Below are 17,714 nucleotides of genomic sequence, written 5' to 3'. Positions count from 1 at the left end.
GTGGGGTTAGGGGGAAGATGCCAAAGCTTAGGGCCCTCCAAAGGTGAAGATTCTGATCAATCACCCCCCACTTTTGGCTGGGAACCCAAAGGGTGAACCAGAGTAAGCAAAGCCACGTGTGAACTTACAAACCAGTTTGTAAGCATCCAGTTGGTCTGGGGATTAAGGTGTCCTGGCTTGTTAGTGCCTCCAAGTGCCTGACTGACAGAGTTGCTGACAATCCTCTATGGAAGAAAATAGCATCAACCTAGATCACAAATTATTCCTTTAAACAGTTTCAAACACAACATCCAGCATGCCTCCAAAAATAAACAAGAACAAGGAAATGAGATACCATGAGCAAGAATCAGCAGACGTAATAGACAATAGAAACAGAGCCACATAGATTTCAGAGATTGGAATTACTGAGCACAGACCACGAAGCAGCTATGCTTGCTTTGTTCAAGAAAAGAAAAAACCAAGCTTGAAAATTTAGACAGGGAACTGGAAACTATAAAAAAAAGTGACATTACAGATTTTAAAAGGAACCACATAGAAATTCTAAAGTAAAAAAAACCCAAGATGAACTCAATGGATAGTTTAACAGCCAGTTTTTTTAATATATATATTTTAAACTATTTATTTATGGCTGCATTGGGCCTTCATTGTGGTGTGCGGGCTTCTCACTGCGGTGGCTTCTCTTGTTGCAGGGCACAGGCTCTAGGCATGCAGGTTTCAGTAGTTGTGGCACGTGGGCTCAGTAGTTGTGGCACACGGGCTTAGTTGCTCCACAGCATGTGGGATCTTCCCGGGCCAGGGCTCGAACCTGTGTCCCCTGCATTGGCAGGCAGATTCTTAACCACTGCACCACCAGGAAAGTCCCTAACGGCCAGTTTTATAATGTGAAAAAGGAGGAAATGTCAGAAGAAACTGTGTGTACAGCATGGAGAGATAAAAAGATGGAAAATATAAAAGAGAGAGTAGGAGACCTAGAAGATACAGTGAGAAGATGTAGTATACATTTAATTCGAGTTCTAAAGGAAAAGAGAAGGATGGGGCATACACAACATTTGAAGAGATTATGGCTGGCTTTAGATCTAATGAAAGACACCAATTCATAGAGCAGTGAGGAAAAGATGGACTTTTCAATAAACCGTTCTAGAGCGATTGGGTATTCATATAGAAAACATGAACTTAACCACTGTCTCACAGAATATGAGGAAATCTACTCCAGGCAAGTTGTTGCTAGGTGACCATGTAATGAACCAGACGTGGGTGCTGACAAGCAGGGGGCTTCAGGACATGGAAGAGAATCAAATGTGATATTGAAGAAATGAAGCCAAGTGAAAGAGTACAGACAATTATAGATCACACACAAAATTTAAAAACAGGTAAAATTAAATGCTACAAAGGAACGCAGGTAGTTAGATGACACACAGGTAAACAGGTAAAATGCTGTTTAGGGATTCATATGTAGGTAGTAAAAAGATAAAGAGAAAATAGGGAACTGGTTTCCATGGAGGTCAGGAGAATACTGCCTCTTGTGGAGGAACTGGTCCGAGCAGGAAAGGATGTAGGAGGCTCCGGGTGTTAGCGAGGCTCTGGGTTTTGGCTTCAGTGGTCGTTACACAATGTTGACTTAATAATTATCCGTTATAACATGCCCTTGGATTTTGTGCATTTAAAAAATCTGTATGCTTTATTTTACAATTTTTAAAGTTTAAAAAAGAAAAGAAAATACAGAAACAGCATTCCTTCCTCCCCCCAGCTCAGCAGCCCTAGGGTGGAGGGACTCAAAGGGGAGGGACTTGAACTAGGAGGTGGGTCAGGAGACGTGCAACAGAGCTGGGTCCGGCTTCCAGCCACTCCCCCGCTCAGCTCTGTGCTCGTTTAACCAAACGAATGAACACGCCTAGGTTTCTATGGACAGCAGAGTGGATGGAAGGGGACTGATGGCTGATTTTCTCCCTCAGTAGACCCCACCTGCCCCACAAGCACCTTCTCCCTCCAATAACTTCAAACTCCCCTTTGAGTCAGGGTCCCGATCTCAGCAGAGGGGGACATACCCTGTTAACAGTAGTTACAGCTAAGGTGTTGATAGGTCCCCAGGGAGGCCTCGGCTCTCAGAGGGGGTCTGGGAGGGCAGTGCTTCCCTCCTGGGGGCGGTTGTCTCTAAGTGTGGATCTGGGGCTGCTTCCTGCGGCCTTGTCCCATCACGTCAGGCCAATTTGCCTCTCAGGGTCATTGCTTCTCTCCGCAGCTGCGGTCTTCGAGAACCTGGACTCCTCTGACGTGATGGAGACGCCCGCCTTTCCCACCGTGATGAAGTTACTGGAGGTGACTGGGCTGTTATGTCCGCCAGCTTCCATTTTCGTGAGGAGCCCCGGGGGGTCTGGGCTGACAGCCCTTCCCAGGCTCTAGTTCCTTCCTCCTACCCCTCTCCCAGGCTCTCCGCTCACCCCCGAGCTCCCTGGTGGAGCGTTGCAGGCCCTGGGGGTGGGAATCAGGGTGGGGCCGTGGAGCTAACCATTAACCGAGTCCTGGAAATGATCAGTTTGGCTTGAACGTGTGTTTCTTCCCTTTTCCCTGACCCTCCTGCTCTTCTGTGGCCTTTACTCAACTTTCCACCCCACCCAGACCACAGGCTCTCCCCACTCACACAATCTGATGTCCTTACATCAAAAGGTCCCTGCCCCGTGTCCTGGTCCCCGGGGCTTCTCCATGAGTTGTGCTATTATGGGCCGGTGGAATGTGCTCAGACCATTCACCCTACGTTATTAAGGAGACCAAATAGAGCGTTGACTAGGAGGATGAGCGATGGGGCATTGTAATGTCCTCCACATCACACCCCGCTGGCAGGTCCAGTGGGAAATTAATAGAATCAGAAGGGGAGGGGAATAAAGCAATCACATTAGGTGGGCATGTTTTGCTGCTAATGTTCTTCATGTGGTCAGGGCTCTCAGAAACCTTCGGTTTTTGCTGGTTCAGTCTTCCCCACATGGTGGGAGGGACTCCATCCAGATTCGTCTTGCTCCCTTGGGTCTTCAGCCTCCAGGCAGGAGTGACGTCAGTTGGGGACGTATCCAGATGTCAATGGCCAGGCCTCAGAGCCCTTCCTTCCCATTGTTTCCCAGGGTCCACCCAATGGCGGACCCAGCACCAGGAGACCAGCATAGGACTGGTCAACCAAGCAGCCAGCATGCTTGGGGCCCACCCAGCTTGTGCATCCTTCCCCAACACTGATACCCCAGTGCTCAGACGGACCCTGGACCAGGCCCTGCCCAGCATCCTGACTCTGGCCCTAGTCACAGGCATCTCCTACCCTCAGGCCTTGAGCATAGGGTATTTGGTCATGAGACAAGGTGTTGGCGCCAGGCCCTGCTCAGTCAGCTGTGATGCCAGCCCCCACCTGCCTTCCAGGTGAAGGACCAGGCACTCCGAGACTGTCTGATCAAGCACTCCATCATCATCCGTGGGGAGTTTGTCACCAGGCCCCTGAACATCGCCCAGGCTGCAGACCGGAGGGATGCCTTCGTCAAGGTGCAGAGCTGTGGGAAAAGGGGCCCGCATGTCAATCTGTTGAGCATGGCTCCTTGCCTTGTGGGTGGACAGCAGGAAAGGGCAGAGATAGCTGGGCAAGTCCCAGCTCTGCCGGTCACCTGCCTGGTGACCATGGGCTGCCTAGTCTCTCCAGCGGGGTTTCTTACCTTAAAGTAGGGATGATCTCCTTGAGTAGGTCCATGAGATCCAGTGTGCCTGCAGCCTTTCCAGGTGAACTGGAAAGGGGCAGCCTTCCTCTTGTACATCAAAGCCTGTGGGCTCTACCCCATATCTCCGCAGGGCATCTATGGGCGCCTCTTCCTGTGGATTCTCAAGAAAATCAACGCCGCAATTTTCACCCCACCTGCCCAGGACCCCAAAAACGTGCGAAGGACCATCGGCCTTCTGGACATATTTGGTTTTGAAAATTTCCAGAAAAATAGGTATGGAGATCAGTGCATCTGCTTTTGGAAAATGGAAGATAAGCTTAGCTCTTCTCTGAGCCAGCTGGAGGGTAGCCATTCCTCCCCCTCTGGGCTAGGAGCAGGACCTCTCACCTCCACTCACAGAAACCAGGGTGAGTCCCTCAGCAAGACTATGGCTTTCCTCCGTGAGGTGGTTCGTGTGCATCCCCTGGCATCCACAACATGTCTAGAAAAGGCCACATAACTAAAAGCATCCCTGAGAGTCATGCTAAAAGCACCTCAGCATTCATCACCCCTCTTGAGCCATCCACTCTCCTCAAGAACTGGAGTGAATCGTCACATGTGGTTAGGGTGAAAATGGAAATCAGCAACACTGATGCAACTGCATCTAGGTGGGATATCATACTAGGTAATGGGGTTTGTGGCCCATCACTGACTCTTCAGTTTGGCAGGGGTAAGGTGAGGCGGGACACTTCTGATCCAGTGTCTCAGTCTGGAGGCTGAAGACCTGGAGGCAAGAGGCAGTTCAGAAAAGTAATTCCCAGCTGAGACTGTGATGAAGGCTGGGGGTGGGGGTAGAGAGGGGTGGGGAGGGGAGCCAGGCAGTGGGGCCAGATGAGGACAGGTGTTGCTCTGGGGCGTTATCTGGGGGCCGGAGGACGAGGAAATGAGGACTAGGGACAAGCAAGCAGGAAGCGTCCCACATGCGTGACCTAGCTTACCCAGGTGAGCCTGGTTCATTTAAAGGGATGGGCTGGATGGAGCCTAGAGTTGGTTCTGTTACCGAACTGAATTCAGGTCTGCTCTCCCAATGTGCAGCAAAGCCAATCTACTGACACTGGGCTATAGTGAAGGAAAACACGGCGTTCATTGCAGGGTCAGGCAAGGAGAACGGGCAGCTCATGCTCAAAACACAAACTCCTTGATGACTTTCAGGGAAAGTTTTTTAAAGGCAACTTTAGGGGTGAGGGTCACAGCGTACAGCTTGTGGACTTTCTTCTGATTGGTTGGTGGTGAGGTAATGGGGTGATGTTTCAGGTAGCTTAATCATCAACCTTCTGGTTCCAACCAGTCTGGGGTCTACGTGCTTGTGGTCAGTGTGTAGTCACCATCCTCCACCTGGGCAGGGGTCTTAGTTTCTGTAGAAGAACTCAAAGAGATGCATCAGATTGTTATGTGTACCCCTTGAGGAAGAATTAGGACTCTGTTTTATCACTGCATTATTGTTTCTTGACTGCACTTCCTCACTTCCCTAATTAGTAACTGCTTGAGTCTGCTCTTTGGCACTCAGGGATGGCCTAGGAGACTAAAGCCTTTCTCCACAAACAAGAAACGGGGGACACAGAGGGGCTTTTGTACCCAGGAGGGTCCCTCAGGGTCCTGCTTGGTTTTGGTTCCAAGTGGAGGCCTCTGGGCACTATCAGAGGAGCCAAGGGGCTGTCCTGACCTTGGCATGCCCCTGCCTGAGGCCCTATCTCCAGCTGAAGTGTGAGAAGGTCCCTTTGTTGCAGGAAGGGGAACCGCTTCTAGGGCCCAAGAGTGGGCCCTTGTCTAACACTCAGAAATGAATTGTCCAAGGAGACACACGTGCTGACAAAGCAAGAGACTTTATTGGGAAGAGGTGCCCGGGTGGAGAACAGGAGGGTAAGGGAACCCAGGAGAACTGGTCTGCCACGTGGCTCGCAGTCTTGGGTTTTATGGTGATGGGGTTAGTTTCCGGGTTGTCTCTGGCCAATCACTCTGACTCAGGGTCCTTCCTGGTGGCGCGCACATCGCTCAGCCGAGATGGATTCCAGAGAGAAGGATTCTGGGAGGTTGGTAGGACATATGGACTGGTGTCTCCTCTCTCTTTTGACCTTTCCCGAATTCTTGTGGTTGGTGGTAGCTTGTTAGTTCCACGTTCCTTACCAGGACCTCCTGTTGTAAGATAACTCACTCAAGTGGTTACTATCGGGCCTGGCCAGGGCAGGCGGTTTCGGTCAGTGGTTTCCCTAACAACTTGGCCAGGATTGTCAAGATACAAGCCATTCCGAATGCAAGCACACGGGGGTGACAGCCTCCCAGGACCAGCTCTCTGCAGGCAGGTGGGATGGGGTAGGGCTGGCAGAACTCAGCCCAACGCAATGCAAGCTCTAAGTAAACTAAAAAGTGATTCTGATCATTGGTTTCTGGCCCTGAGAGGGGCCGTTGAGCAGACCAAGCACACTTTGGGACCCTGTAGAGGTGGATGAGTAGTTGGTTGTAGGGGATCTTGCCATTGATGCAAGGACCCTCCGTGAAGGAGCCACGAGCCGGGTTTGCGACAGGGCTGCAGTCCGGGGGCCACGTGAAGGAGCAGGGCCGTGTCACTCGCAGCACCCAGGCACTGGCCCGACCAGGGTTCACCGAGCGCTCTTGTCGACTGAAAAAAAGTGCTCAACCTCAAAGTTGAGGGTCATGTTTTATTCAGTGGACGTTCTTAGGACTTGAAGCCCAGGAGACAGTATCTCAAGTAACTCTAAGAAAACTGCTCCGAGGAGGTGAGGGGGGTCCCAAGGCATATAAGAGTTTTGCAACAAAGGGCAGGTAGTTGGAACATCAAAAGATTATTGTTAATTAAAGAAAATCAGGAGGGGTGGGATAGGGAGGGTGGGAGGGAGACGCAAAAGGGAGGGGATATGGGAACATATGTATATGTATAACTGATTAAATTTGTTATAAAGCAAAAAAAATAAAAAAGAAAAAAAGAAAAAGAAAAAAAGAAAATCAGACATCCCAAGTTAAGGCATTTAGCGCTTTTCTATGCATGGGAAGATGCAAGAGTCAGGGCTCACTGAAATCATTCCTTGGATAGGCACCTCAGCTCTCTGGGGCCAGGACCCTGTACTTTCTCATCCTGAGTCTCCTCAATCTGCACCGTTGGGGGTGACTGCAGTCTGATGACTGCTAGATGGTGGTCATTCCTTGTCTCCATCCTGAGTTCCCTCAGGGCTCATGGCTGTGACACCCTTTGTTTACTGATATGGCAGGCAGCATTCTTAGTCCACACTCTGCAGGCAGTGTGTTCACTCTCTTGGGTTAACAGACCTTGAACAACCAGTCCCGGGTACCATGCGGCTTTGCATAAATGGGCAACCCATCCTGAAAAAGAAATGCCTAAGTGAGACCCAGAGGGTCAGAACAGAGCAGAACAAGCAGGTCAGAGGAAGGAGGGGAGGGGGCTCACACGCGTGAAGAAGACTCCGAGGTAAGGAGGGGCGAGGTGCCTTCCCAGCACTGTGAGAAGTCCAGGGTGCCCCTCAGACACTTCCTGGCAGAGACGGGCAGACTTTCTACTGTGTCACTGTCTGTCTGGATCCCAAAAACAATGGGCGCCCAGGTCCTCTAGGATTCGAAGCAGGGGGAGAGCGGGATCAGATCTTCTCCCTCTGGTGGCTGTGGAGAGTGATTGGGGGGGGCGGGTGAGGCTGGAGGCAGGGAGAGCCATGAGGACGCTGTTACTGTGCTCCAGGTGAGGAAGAAGGTTGGGCTGGATTAAGGTAGCAGCAGTGGCGGTGAAAAGAAGTAAACAGGTCTGTGCTGGAGGAAGCGTGGACCAGACTTTGGCAACTGATTGGAACTGGGGAGGAGGGAGAGAGGGGTGTCAGGCATGATGGGCTGGTTTCTGACCTGAGCTAGGGGCAGTAAGTGGTGGACCCTTTTCCCAAGGTTGGGAGGATTGGGGTGGGGGTAGGGAGTATGTCTGGGTGATGCAAAGGAGCCCAGCCAGAAGCTCATCTTAATACCAAGGCCACTTGCCCATGGATGCTCGGGTGGCTACAGGACACTTGGTCGCCCAGGGATTGTCTCCGTGTCAGGATAGGCAGGCCTGGCAGAGGACCGCAGGGGACCAGAAGGAACCAAAGGCAGGGGCTTGATGATACACAAGCCTCCTCATTTCTCTGAGTCTGTTTGCTGTAGGGTGGAGGAGGTGATGGAGGTGGAGGTAGAAGAAGAGGGAGGCTGTGTGTCAGCGTGTGCATGTGTTTGGGGGTATGCAGCTGTGTGCCAGTGGCCGGCTGCGGTAGCGATGGAGCCAACCCTTCCCCGCCCGGGGCGGCCCTGTCCCCACAGCTTCGAGCAGCTCTGCATCAACCTGGCTAACGAGCACCTGCAGCAGCTTTTCGTGCAGCATGTGTTCACCATGGAGCAGGAGGAATACCGCACCGAGTGCATCGCCTGGGACTACATCCACTACAACAACAACCTGCCCACCCTGGACCTGCTGGCCCTCAAGCCCTTGAGCATCATCTCCCTCCTGGACGAAGAGAGCCGCTTCCCACAGGTGCGCCCCTGGGCCCGCCGCCCCTCGGGTGGGGACCCCACACGTGGGAAACTCCAGGGCTGGTGCAACCTCTGCCGGGAGTTAGCAGACAAGCCCCAGCCTTCCAGCCTTCCTCTCCTTCAAGGCCTGCCCCCTGCAGGGAGGCACCTGACTCTACCCTCACTCCCACTCCCCAGCATGCATTATTTAGATTCAAGAACACACCCCAAGAGGGGGCTTGTTCAGCCTTGTGGGTCAAGGGCTGCAGAGGGTTCAAGACAAGGAAACACTTTCATTCTCACTTTGGGGGACTCTGCCTGTCCTTGGGGAGATGGATTCTCAAAGGTAGTCAGTAAGAGCTCTGATCTACAGGAGGGAGAAGCTCTGGTCCCTGGGCAGTTGTAGGGAAGGGGAGAGCAGGAGAGCTGGCGGTGAGGATCGGCAGACCCAGTCTCTACTCCCGCCTCTGTCCTCACTCACCGCAGCAAGCTGCCGCCACCTGGGCATCCGTTTGCTGTCTGGAGAAAGGCCCTCAGTGATTCTGAACCCAGTTGTTTTGCCCCCTTGAGGGAGCCCCTGAGACCTAGGGGTGTGCCAGCTGACTTCTCCATCGCTGGACTCTGGGACCTCAGCTCATAGGGTATCCGTTCTTCCAGGGGACAGACACCACCTTGCTGCAAAAACTGAAGAATGTCCATGCCAACAACAAGGCCTTCCTGCGGCCCAAGAACATCCACGATGCCCGATTTGGCATCGCCCACTTTGCCGGCGATGTGTACTACCAGGCAGAAGGTGGGTGCAGCTCCTCTCCATAGCCCCTTCCTTCTAAATCCCGAGCCCTCCAGGGAGGCCAAGGGGACTAGGTCATTTTGCAGAACCAGCAATGGGACAGAGGGAATGGAATGGACCAGGCATGTTTGTTTGTGTTTTGTTTTGTGAGTAATAGTTTTATTGAGAGAGAATTCATATACCGTAGGATTCACCCATTTGAAGTCTACAACTCAATGGTTTTTAGTATATTCACAGAATTATGCAGCCGTTGCCACAATTTTTAAACTTTGCCATCACCCCAAAAGAAACTCCCATTAGCGGTCATTCCTCATTTCTCCCCAGCCCTAGGCAACCACTGATTTCTGTCTCTATGGATTTGCCTGTTTTGGACATTTCACATAAACGGAATCGTTACACCATGTGGCCTTTGTGACTGGCTTCTTTCACTTGGCATAATGTTTTCATGATTCTTCCACATTGTAGTATGTGTCCGTACTTTGTTTCTTTAAATTACAATATTCCACCGTACAAATATGCCACACTTTGTTTATCCCTTCATCAATTGATGGATATTTCGGTTGTTTCCACTTTTTGGCTATTGTGAATAATGCTGCTATTAACACTCATGTCCAAAACTTTAAGTTTTCCTTTTTTAAAAAAAAATTTTATTTTTTGGCCACGCCCCACATCTTGCAGGATCCTCGAACCCAGGTCCTTGGCAGTGAAGGCACAGAGTCCTAACCACTGGGATGCCAGGGAATTCCCCACATACAAATTTTTATGTGGACATATGTTTTCACTTCTGGGGAGTATATACCTAGGAGAGGAATTGCTGGGTCTTATGGTAATCCTATTTAACTTTGACAGTAAGCACCAAACTGTTTTCCAAAGTGGCTGCACCATTTTACATTCCCATCAGCAATATATGATGGTTCCAATTTCTCCAGCTGCTTATGAGCACATGCTAATTGTCTTCTTTTTTATTGTAAGTACCTTAACAGATACAGAATGTGCAAATATTTTCTCCTGTTCTGTGGGATATCTTTTCACTCTCTTGGTAGTGAAAGTGTATATGCTGAGATAAGGTCAGGCATGGTTTTGATTGGAGAAATAAAGGCCTGGGGCGGTCAACCTGCTGATGTGCTTAGAAAAATGGGAAAGGTGACCAGAGAGTGCTGTGGTCAGGAAAACGAGGCAGACGGTCATAGTGTCACTGTGGGGCTCGTATGGAGAAATGAGGAGCTGCTCTGATCTGTTTAAATGGAAACTCGGAGTCAGGGATGCTCCAATCACTTTTCAGGTGGAGGGACAAGGCAGCAGGAGGGGCTGATGTTTTGGGGTTTTTTTTGCAGTACGCGGGCCTCTCACTGTTGTGGCTTCTCCTGTTGCGTAGCATAGGCTCCAGACGTGCAGGCTCAGTGGCCATGGCTCACGGACCCAGCCGCTCCGCGGCATGTGGGATCTTCCCGACCGGGGCACGAACCCGTGTCCCCTGCATCGGCAGGTGGACTCTCAACCACTGCGCCACCAGGGAAGCCCCTGATGTTTTTACATAGAAGAGGGGCAGTGTTAGGAGGTCAGGGGATTATTTCTGTTGGAAGAATGAGGAGGTGAGGCTGCTCCTTTGTAGTTCCCACCAGATCCTGGCTTTGGGGCTCTTCTGAAAGGGAGCGACCAGAGCTAGTGGGACCCCAGAATCCCAGAATACAAAGACACTGAGCGCATCAACGTCCATGAGCTACTCAAGGCCAAGTTTTAGTTTTTGAAGTGACCTGAAACTTTCATGTATGCTAAGATTAAGGTAGCTTCTTTCTGAGTGCAAAATTTTATTCATATTCTTTAAAGATGGGCCCGCTGGTTTTTCTTTTGGTGCCCTGCTGTGCTGACAACTTAAGCCCCATTTACTCTGTCTTTTGAGGGACTGAGCCCAGAGGTGCCTTGACCCTCCCCCGACTCTGAGAATACCCAGGGCTGGGAGGCTTTGCCTAAGCCTGGAGAGGCACAGGGTGCCACCAAGTGTCTGCCCATCCCCACCTGCAGAAAGCAGCCTCCTGGCACACAGTTGGGAGAGGGGCTTAGGTGGCCTTGGAGCCTCGCCTAGGCTCTCACCACTCCCAGCTTGGTGAGGGCCGCATGGCCCCAGCTCCCGGTCCAGTCCCCTCCTCTCACAGCACCTGCTGGCAGAGGGGGAACCAGGCTTCCTTCTTCCACCCTTGATGCGGCCTTCCTGCATCCCACACCAGGTTGTGTGGGTTTTTCTTTTTGTTTTTTTGGTGTGCATACAATTCAGTTATAGTTTTGTTAAATTAACTGTTAAATGGCAGAGATACACAGATGAGCTTTATAGTATTTTGGGGATTTTTTGTTTGTTTGCTTTTGCTTTTTTTTTTATAAATTTATTTATTTGTGGCCGTGTTGGGTCTTCGTTGCTGCAAGCGGGCTTTCTCTAGTTGCGGCGAGCGGGGGCTACTCTTTGTTGCGGTGCGCGGGCTTCTTATTGCCGTGGCTTCTCTTGTTGCAGAGCATGGGCTCTCCGTGCACAGTCTTCAGTAGTTGTGGCGCACCGGCTCAGCAGTGTGGCGCACGGGCTTAGTTGCTCCGCCGCATTTGGGATCTTCCCAGCCCAGGGCTTGAACCCGTGTCCCCTGCATTGGCAGGTGGATTCTTAACCACTGCGCCACCAGGGAAGTCCCTGGTCTCCTCTTCTTATACGACACCAGTCAGACTGGATTAGGGCCCACTCTAACAGCCTCATTTTATCTTAATTATCTCTTTAAAGGCCCTTCTCTCCATATATAGTCACATTCTGAGGTACTAGAGGTTAGGGCTTCAACATGGATTTTTGGGGGCAAACAGCTCAGCCCATACATTGCCTCCCTGATTTCTGGAGGCTCAGTCCTTAGGCTGGAGGGCCCCCTGGCCCTAGAAAGTCCTTCCAAGGCCCCAGAGCAGGGCTGATAGAGGGGCCCTGGGGTTCCCAGGCCCTCAGGGTCTCCTTAGTGAGTGACAGACATGCTTCATTCTTAAACCTACTCTGTCCAAGCACACACATATGCTCACACGCATGTGCACACAATGCCTATGGGCACACATTCATTTCCAAGACCGGTGCAGTTTAAACTTATGATGAAGAGGGAAATACGTCTCAGGACCTCATAATCAGCAAGTCACCCCCCACGCCATCCTTGAAGCCAGGAAGCCAAATGGTGTTTAATTTCTTTCGTTTCCCCGTTTTGGGCTTCCAGGAAGAGCAAAGCAGCTACTGCCCCCACACTGGTTCCGCAGGGGCGTTTTGAAGTGGGCATTCCTGCACAGACCGGCCAGCTGGGAAGGGTGGGCCTCCAGGTGGGAGTGCCCAGGTCTTCCCCTCCAGACTCCAAGCTGCCTGGACGTGACCAGGTTGCCAGATTTTCAGGGATTATGAGGGGTGGGGAGGTTTCCGTACTTTCTCCTTTTCCTTCTCTTCTTCTTTTGGCTCCTTTATGTAAACACGCAGTTGCCTCGATCATACTTGTCCAGGGTCCCCAGAAATTCAGAGCCCTGATGAGAGCCTGCAGGCACTGCCCTGGGGGAGGTCTAAACTGCACATGGAACGGACACTCCGTCTGCCGTGCTGCTAGTGGGTTCCTGGGTGTATGTGGCAGTGACAGCGGTGGCTGGGATCGCTGGGATGTTGAGGGTCATGGACTCGCTCCTGCCGTGGTCCACCCGGGAAGCCGTGGCTGGCGGAGCAGATGGGAAGTCCTCAGGCCACCCCTGAGCCAAGTGACAGGGCGGAAGGGAGCCCCAAGGAGGGCCTCTCACCCCACTTATGGGACAGGAGAGCCTCCTGGAGTAGACGACGCTTGAGCTGGTCTGAAGCACAAACCAGAGTTGGCCTGGGTGGGATGGGAGGGAAGAGGGCCCCAGAGAGCTCGTGGAGGCTACAGGCCCCCCTGGAAGAGATGAAACCCCCTGGGGTGGGATGCAGGGCCTGGTGGAGAGATGAGGTCTCCCTGGGGTGGGGTGCAAGGCCCAGGGGAGAGAGGAGGAGGAAGGCAGGCACTGGCAGCAGAGGAAAGGTACAGAGGGGTGACGGGTGATGTGCCCTCTCAGGAAGGTCCCTGGGGGCAGGGGGGCCAGGCAGGCAGGGAGGGGCGGGAGGCGGGCAGGGTAATCAGGCGGAAGGACCGGCGGCGGCTCGGATGGGGGCGGCAGTGGGGATGGGGGCTAGTGCGGGCCGCGGGATGTGGCCATGACCGTGACAGCGCCCGGCGCTGGTCCCCGGTGATGGAGCAGGCCTGGAGGGGTGGCCTGCGGGACTCCTGTCGCACCGCGCCCGCCCCTCGCCGGAGTCAGCAGCGGTGGCCGAGCTGGGTGGGGACTCTGCTTCCCTGCAGGCTTCCTGGAGAAGAATCGGGACGTGCTGAGCAAGGACATCCTCGCCCTGGTCCACTCCTCCGAGAACGAGTTCCTGCGGGAGATATTCGGGCTGGAGTCCTCGGAGCGCAAGCTGGGCCGAGGGACCACCGTCCGGGTGAAGGCGGGCAGCCAGCTCTTCAAGGTGGGCTCGGTGGCCCTGCCCAGCCGGGGGCCTGGTTTCTCGTGTCGGGAATTCTCAGGCGGGGGGGCAGAGGTGACTGAAAACGGGGAGAAGGGCTTCAGGGGCAGCGGGCGGGGCGGGGGCGGGGGAACGGGACTCCGCCTGCTTCCCAGTGAGTGGTGGACTCTAGACGGCCCACCTGCTTTGGCTTATCATGTTTCTTTCTATATCGGCCTCTGTGTGTGTGTTGTGTGGTGTGTGTGTTGTGTGGTGTGTGTGGTATGTGGTGCGTGTGTGTGGTATGTGGTGCGTGTGTGTGTGGTGTGTGTGTGGTATGTGGTATGTGGTTTGTGTGTGTCTGTGTGGTGTGTGTGGTGTGTGTGGCGTGTGGGGGTGTATGTGGTATGTGTGTGTGGTGTGTGGTATGTGATATGTGGTTTGTGTGTGTGTGGTGTGTGTGGCGTGTGTGTGGGGGGGTATGTGGTATGTGTGTTGTGTGTGGTATGTGGTATGTGGTTTGTGTGTGTCTGTGGTGTGTGTGGCGTGTGTGTGGGGGTATGTGGTATGTGGTATGTGTGTGTGTGTGTGGTATGTGGTATGTGGTTTGTGTGTGTCTGTGTGGTGTGTGTGGTGTGTGTGGCGTGTGGGGGAGTATGTGGTGTGTGTGTGGTGTGTGGTGTCTATGTGTGTGTGTGTGTTGTATGTGGTGTGTGTGTGTGTGGTATGTGGTATGTGGTGTGTGTGTGTGGTGTGTGGTGTGTGTGTGTGGTATGTGGTGTGTGTGGTACGTGGTGTATGTGTGTGTGTGGTATGTGGTGTGTGTGTGTGTGTGGTGTGTGTGTGTGGTATGTGGTGTGTGTGTGCTGTATGTGTGATGTGTGTGGTGTGTGTGTGTGGTATGTGGTGTATGTGGTATGTGGTGTGTGTGTGTGTATGTGTGTGTGGTATGTGGTATGTAGTGTGTGTGTGTATGTGTGTGTGTGGTATGTGGTTGTGTGTGTGTGGTATGTGGTGTGTGTGTATGTGTGTGTGTGGTATGTGGTATGTAGTGTGTGTGTGTGTGTGTGTGGTATGTGGTTGTGTGTGTGTGGTATGTGGTGTGTGTGTGTGTGTGGTATGTGGTGTGTGTGTGTGGTATGTGGTGTGTGTGTGTGTGGGGTATGTGGTGTGTGTGTGGTATGTGGTATGTGGTGTGTGTGTGTATGTGTGTGTGTGTGGTATGTGGTGTGTGTGTGGTATGTGGTGTGTATGTGTGTGTGTGTGGTATGTGGTATGTGGTGTGTGTGTATGTGTGTGTGTGTGGTATGTGGTGTGTGTGTGTGTGGTATGTGTGTGGTGTGTGTGTGTGGTATGTGGTGTGTGTGTGGTATGTGGTGTGTGTGGTATGTGGTGTGTGTGTGTGGTGTGTGGTGTGTGTGTGTGGTATGTGGTGTGTGTGGTGTGTGTGTGTGGTGTGTGGTGTGTGTGTGATATGTGGTGTGTGTGGTATGTGGTGTGTGTGTGTGGTGTGTGGTGTGTGTGTGTGGTATGTGGTGTGTGTGGTACGTGGTGTGTGTGTATGTGTGGTATGTGGTGTGTGTGGTGTGTGTGTGTGTGTGGTATGTGGTGTGTGTGTGGTGTGTGTGTGTGGTGTATGTGTGTGTGTGGTATGTGGTGTGTGTGGTATGTGGTGTGTGTGTGTGTGTGGTATGTGGTGTGTGTGTGTGGTATGTGGTGTGTGTGTGTGTGTGTGGCATGTGGTGTGTGTGTGTGTGTGGTATGTGGTGTGTGGTGTGTGTGTGTGGTATGTGGTGTGTGTGATACGTGGTGTATGTGTGTGGTGGTATGTGGTGTGTGTGGTATGTGGTGTGTGTGGTGTGTGTGTGTGTGTGTGGTGTATGTGTGTGTGTGGTATGTGGTGTGTGTGGTGTGTGGTGTGTGTGGTGTGTGTGGTATGTGGTGTGTGTGTGTGTGGTATGTGGTGTGTGTGGTATGTGGTGTGTGTGTGGTATGTGGTGTGTGTGTGTGTGGTGTGTGTGTGTGTGGTATGTGGTGTGTGTGTGGTGTATGTGTGTGTGTGGTGTATGTGTGTGTGTGGTATGTGGTGTGTGTGTGGTGTATGTGTGTGTGTGGTATGTGGTGTGTGTGGTATGTGGTGTGTGTGTGTGTGGTATGTGGTGTGTGTGTGTATGTGTGATGTATGTGGTGTGTGTTGTGGTATGTGGTGTATGTGTGTGTGTGGTGTGTATGTGTGATGTATCTGGTGTGTGTTGTGGTATGTGGTGTATGTGTGTGTGTGGTATGTGTGTGTGTGTATGTGGTGTGTGTGTGTGTGGTATGTGGTGTGTGTGTGTGTGTGTGGTATGTGGTGTGTGTGGTATGTGGTATGTGTGTGTGTGTGGTATGTGGGGTGTGTGTGTGTGTGTGTGTGTGTGTGTGTGTGTGTGTGTGTGTGGTGTGGCGGCAGCAGCACTGAGGCTCCTGGCCAGGGAGGTGGGCAGCAGAGAGCCCAGGTGCTCCTCCGAGCGGCCTAGGACGTCCCAGCAGGGTGCAGGTCTGCACACCCCCAGCAGCCATGCCTTCACCCCTTAACAGTGACTGTTCCAGAAAAGCCCTGTGAGTCACCTGACGAGGAGCTCCCCGACCCCCAGGCAGGGAGATGAGGCCGGCTCAGGGGCTCAGGAACTGTGGGTGCAGCAGAGGACACCCCCTGTCCCCCACCCCATGCCACACAGTCAGCTCTGGCCACACTGAGGTGCCCTTGACCTCTCATCATCCCCACCCCCACCTCTACTCCTGAGGCTTTAGCGCCCAGGGCCCAGAGCAAGGCCACGTGCAGAGCCAGCCCAGGGGGCACCAAGGAGCCGCGAGGCTGTGCAGGAACTGCCCAGGTCTGGAACCAGGCGGAGCCGGGCCAGACCCTCTGCATTCACGGAGCCAGCCTGGACGTCACAGCTGAGGCCTGCTCCTGGCCCTGTGGGGACACCAGAGCATGTCCCACAGGTTTCAGGGAACAGAATGACAGTGGAGGGAAATGCACATTATTTTATAAACCAGGACAACAGGAAAATGCTGCCCATCGTTATTAGGCCTGCCAGCGATTGCATCCTGCTTTCGGAGGCGCTAAACAGTGAACTCGTGTCTCCAGACTGACGCAATTTTGCCGTACATACATTTGCTCAAGAACATTCGACCTTGGAAAGGTTTGATCAAAGAGCATTGTCCAAGGCCAGCATTGCACAAAAACACACACTACTCTTGGCCCGGGGCTTGGGCTCTTGTTTTCTGTTGCATCCATCATTTTAATACATGTATTTTAAAACTGTGTACATTTACTATAATGCTTACAATGTACAGTATAAAACAGTCAAAAAGAGCATATAAAACCGATACAAAAACTGAAAAAGTAGAATGGTGAGGTAAAACAGTTGGGAGTTCTAACATTCGCCCCTCACCCTGGTGCATCATCTTGTGCGCCCCACTTGGGGGGCCCCACCCCTAGACAGGAGGCTTGCCCTGTCTTGCTTGGCTCTGGGTCCCAAGTGTCTAGCTGGGCACCTGCACACATAGGCACTTGGGGAACCTGTGCTAGGTGAATGAATGAGCGACTGGACGAACGTAGCCGTGCCCACCTGCGGAGCCTCGGCAGAAGCCCCCACTGTACCATGGGTCGGCTGTGTCCCAGGCCAAGCTCCCCAGCCCCCCACTTGTGCCCTGTGCTTTTGCCTGCAGTCTGCAGACTCCAGCAAGCAGCCCTCCACCTTAGCGGGCCAGTTCAAGCAGTCCCTGGACCAGCTGATGAAAATCCTGACCAACTGCCAGCCCTACTTCATCCGCTGCATCAAACCCAATGAGTACAAGAAGCCACTGGTAATGTGGGGAGGGAGAGGGCCTCTACTGGATGAGTCTGATGGCATCTGGGGTCATGTCAGTCCCTGCACGAGTGTCTGGGCAGCTTTAGAGCTATCTGCCCCCATTTTACAGATGGGGGTACTGAGGCCAGGTGACCAGTCTAGGCCATTCGAAGGTCTGTGACCTTCAGGGCTTTGGATCACCCGGACCTCAACTGTCTCAGCCCTGCCATTCACCTGCCATTGGCCAGGTGTGTTGCTTCTCTGAGCCTCAGTTTTCTCTTCTGTAAATTCAGGATCTGCCTACCTGCAGGAGGCAGCAAGGATTGCACATGACGTTTTTGCCACATCTGCATAAGTAAACC

General features: G+C 52.6%; 1 protein-coding gene across 1 annotated transcript in view; it reads left to right on the top strand.

Moving 5' to 3' along the window:
• MYO7B (myosin VIIB) overlaps positions 1-17,714 on the top strand; it is a 93,247-nt gene that overhangs the window by 40,148 nt on the left and 35,385 nt on the right. Inside the window, exons 10-16 of the mRNA XM_081242530.1 lie at positions 2,240-2,316; positions 3,400-3,519; positions 3,820-3,962; positions 8,037-8,247; positions 8,883-9,018; positions 13,377-13,540; positions 17,231-17,368. Coding sequence (XP_081098656.1) covers positions 2,240-2,316; positions 3,400-3,519; positions 3,820-3,962; positions 8,037-8,247; positions 8,883-9,018; positions 13,377-13,540; positions 17,231-17,368 — 989 coding nt within the window. The remainder of the gene's footprint in view (positions 1-2,239; positions 2,317-3,399; positions 3,520-3,819; positions 3,963-8,036; positions 8,248-8,882; positions 9,019-13,376; positions 13,541-17,230; positions 17,369-17,714) is intronic.

The sequence above is a fragment of the Mesoplodon bidens genome (genome assembly GCF_964165515.1).
Source record: "Mesoplodon bidens genome assembly, chromosome: 8".
Classification (NCBI taxonomy): Eukaryota; Metazoa; Chordata; class Mammalia; order Artiodactyla; family Ziphiidae; genus Mesoplodon; species Mesoplodon bidens.
Note: the sequence above shows the minus strand (reverse complement) of the source record. Positions and strands in the feature narration are given on the sequence as shown.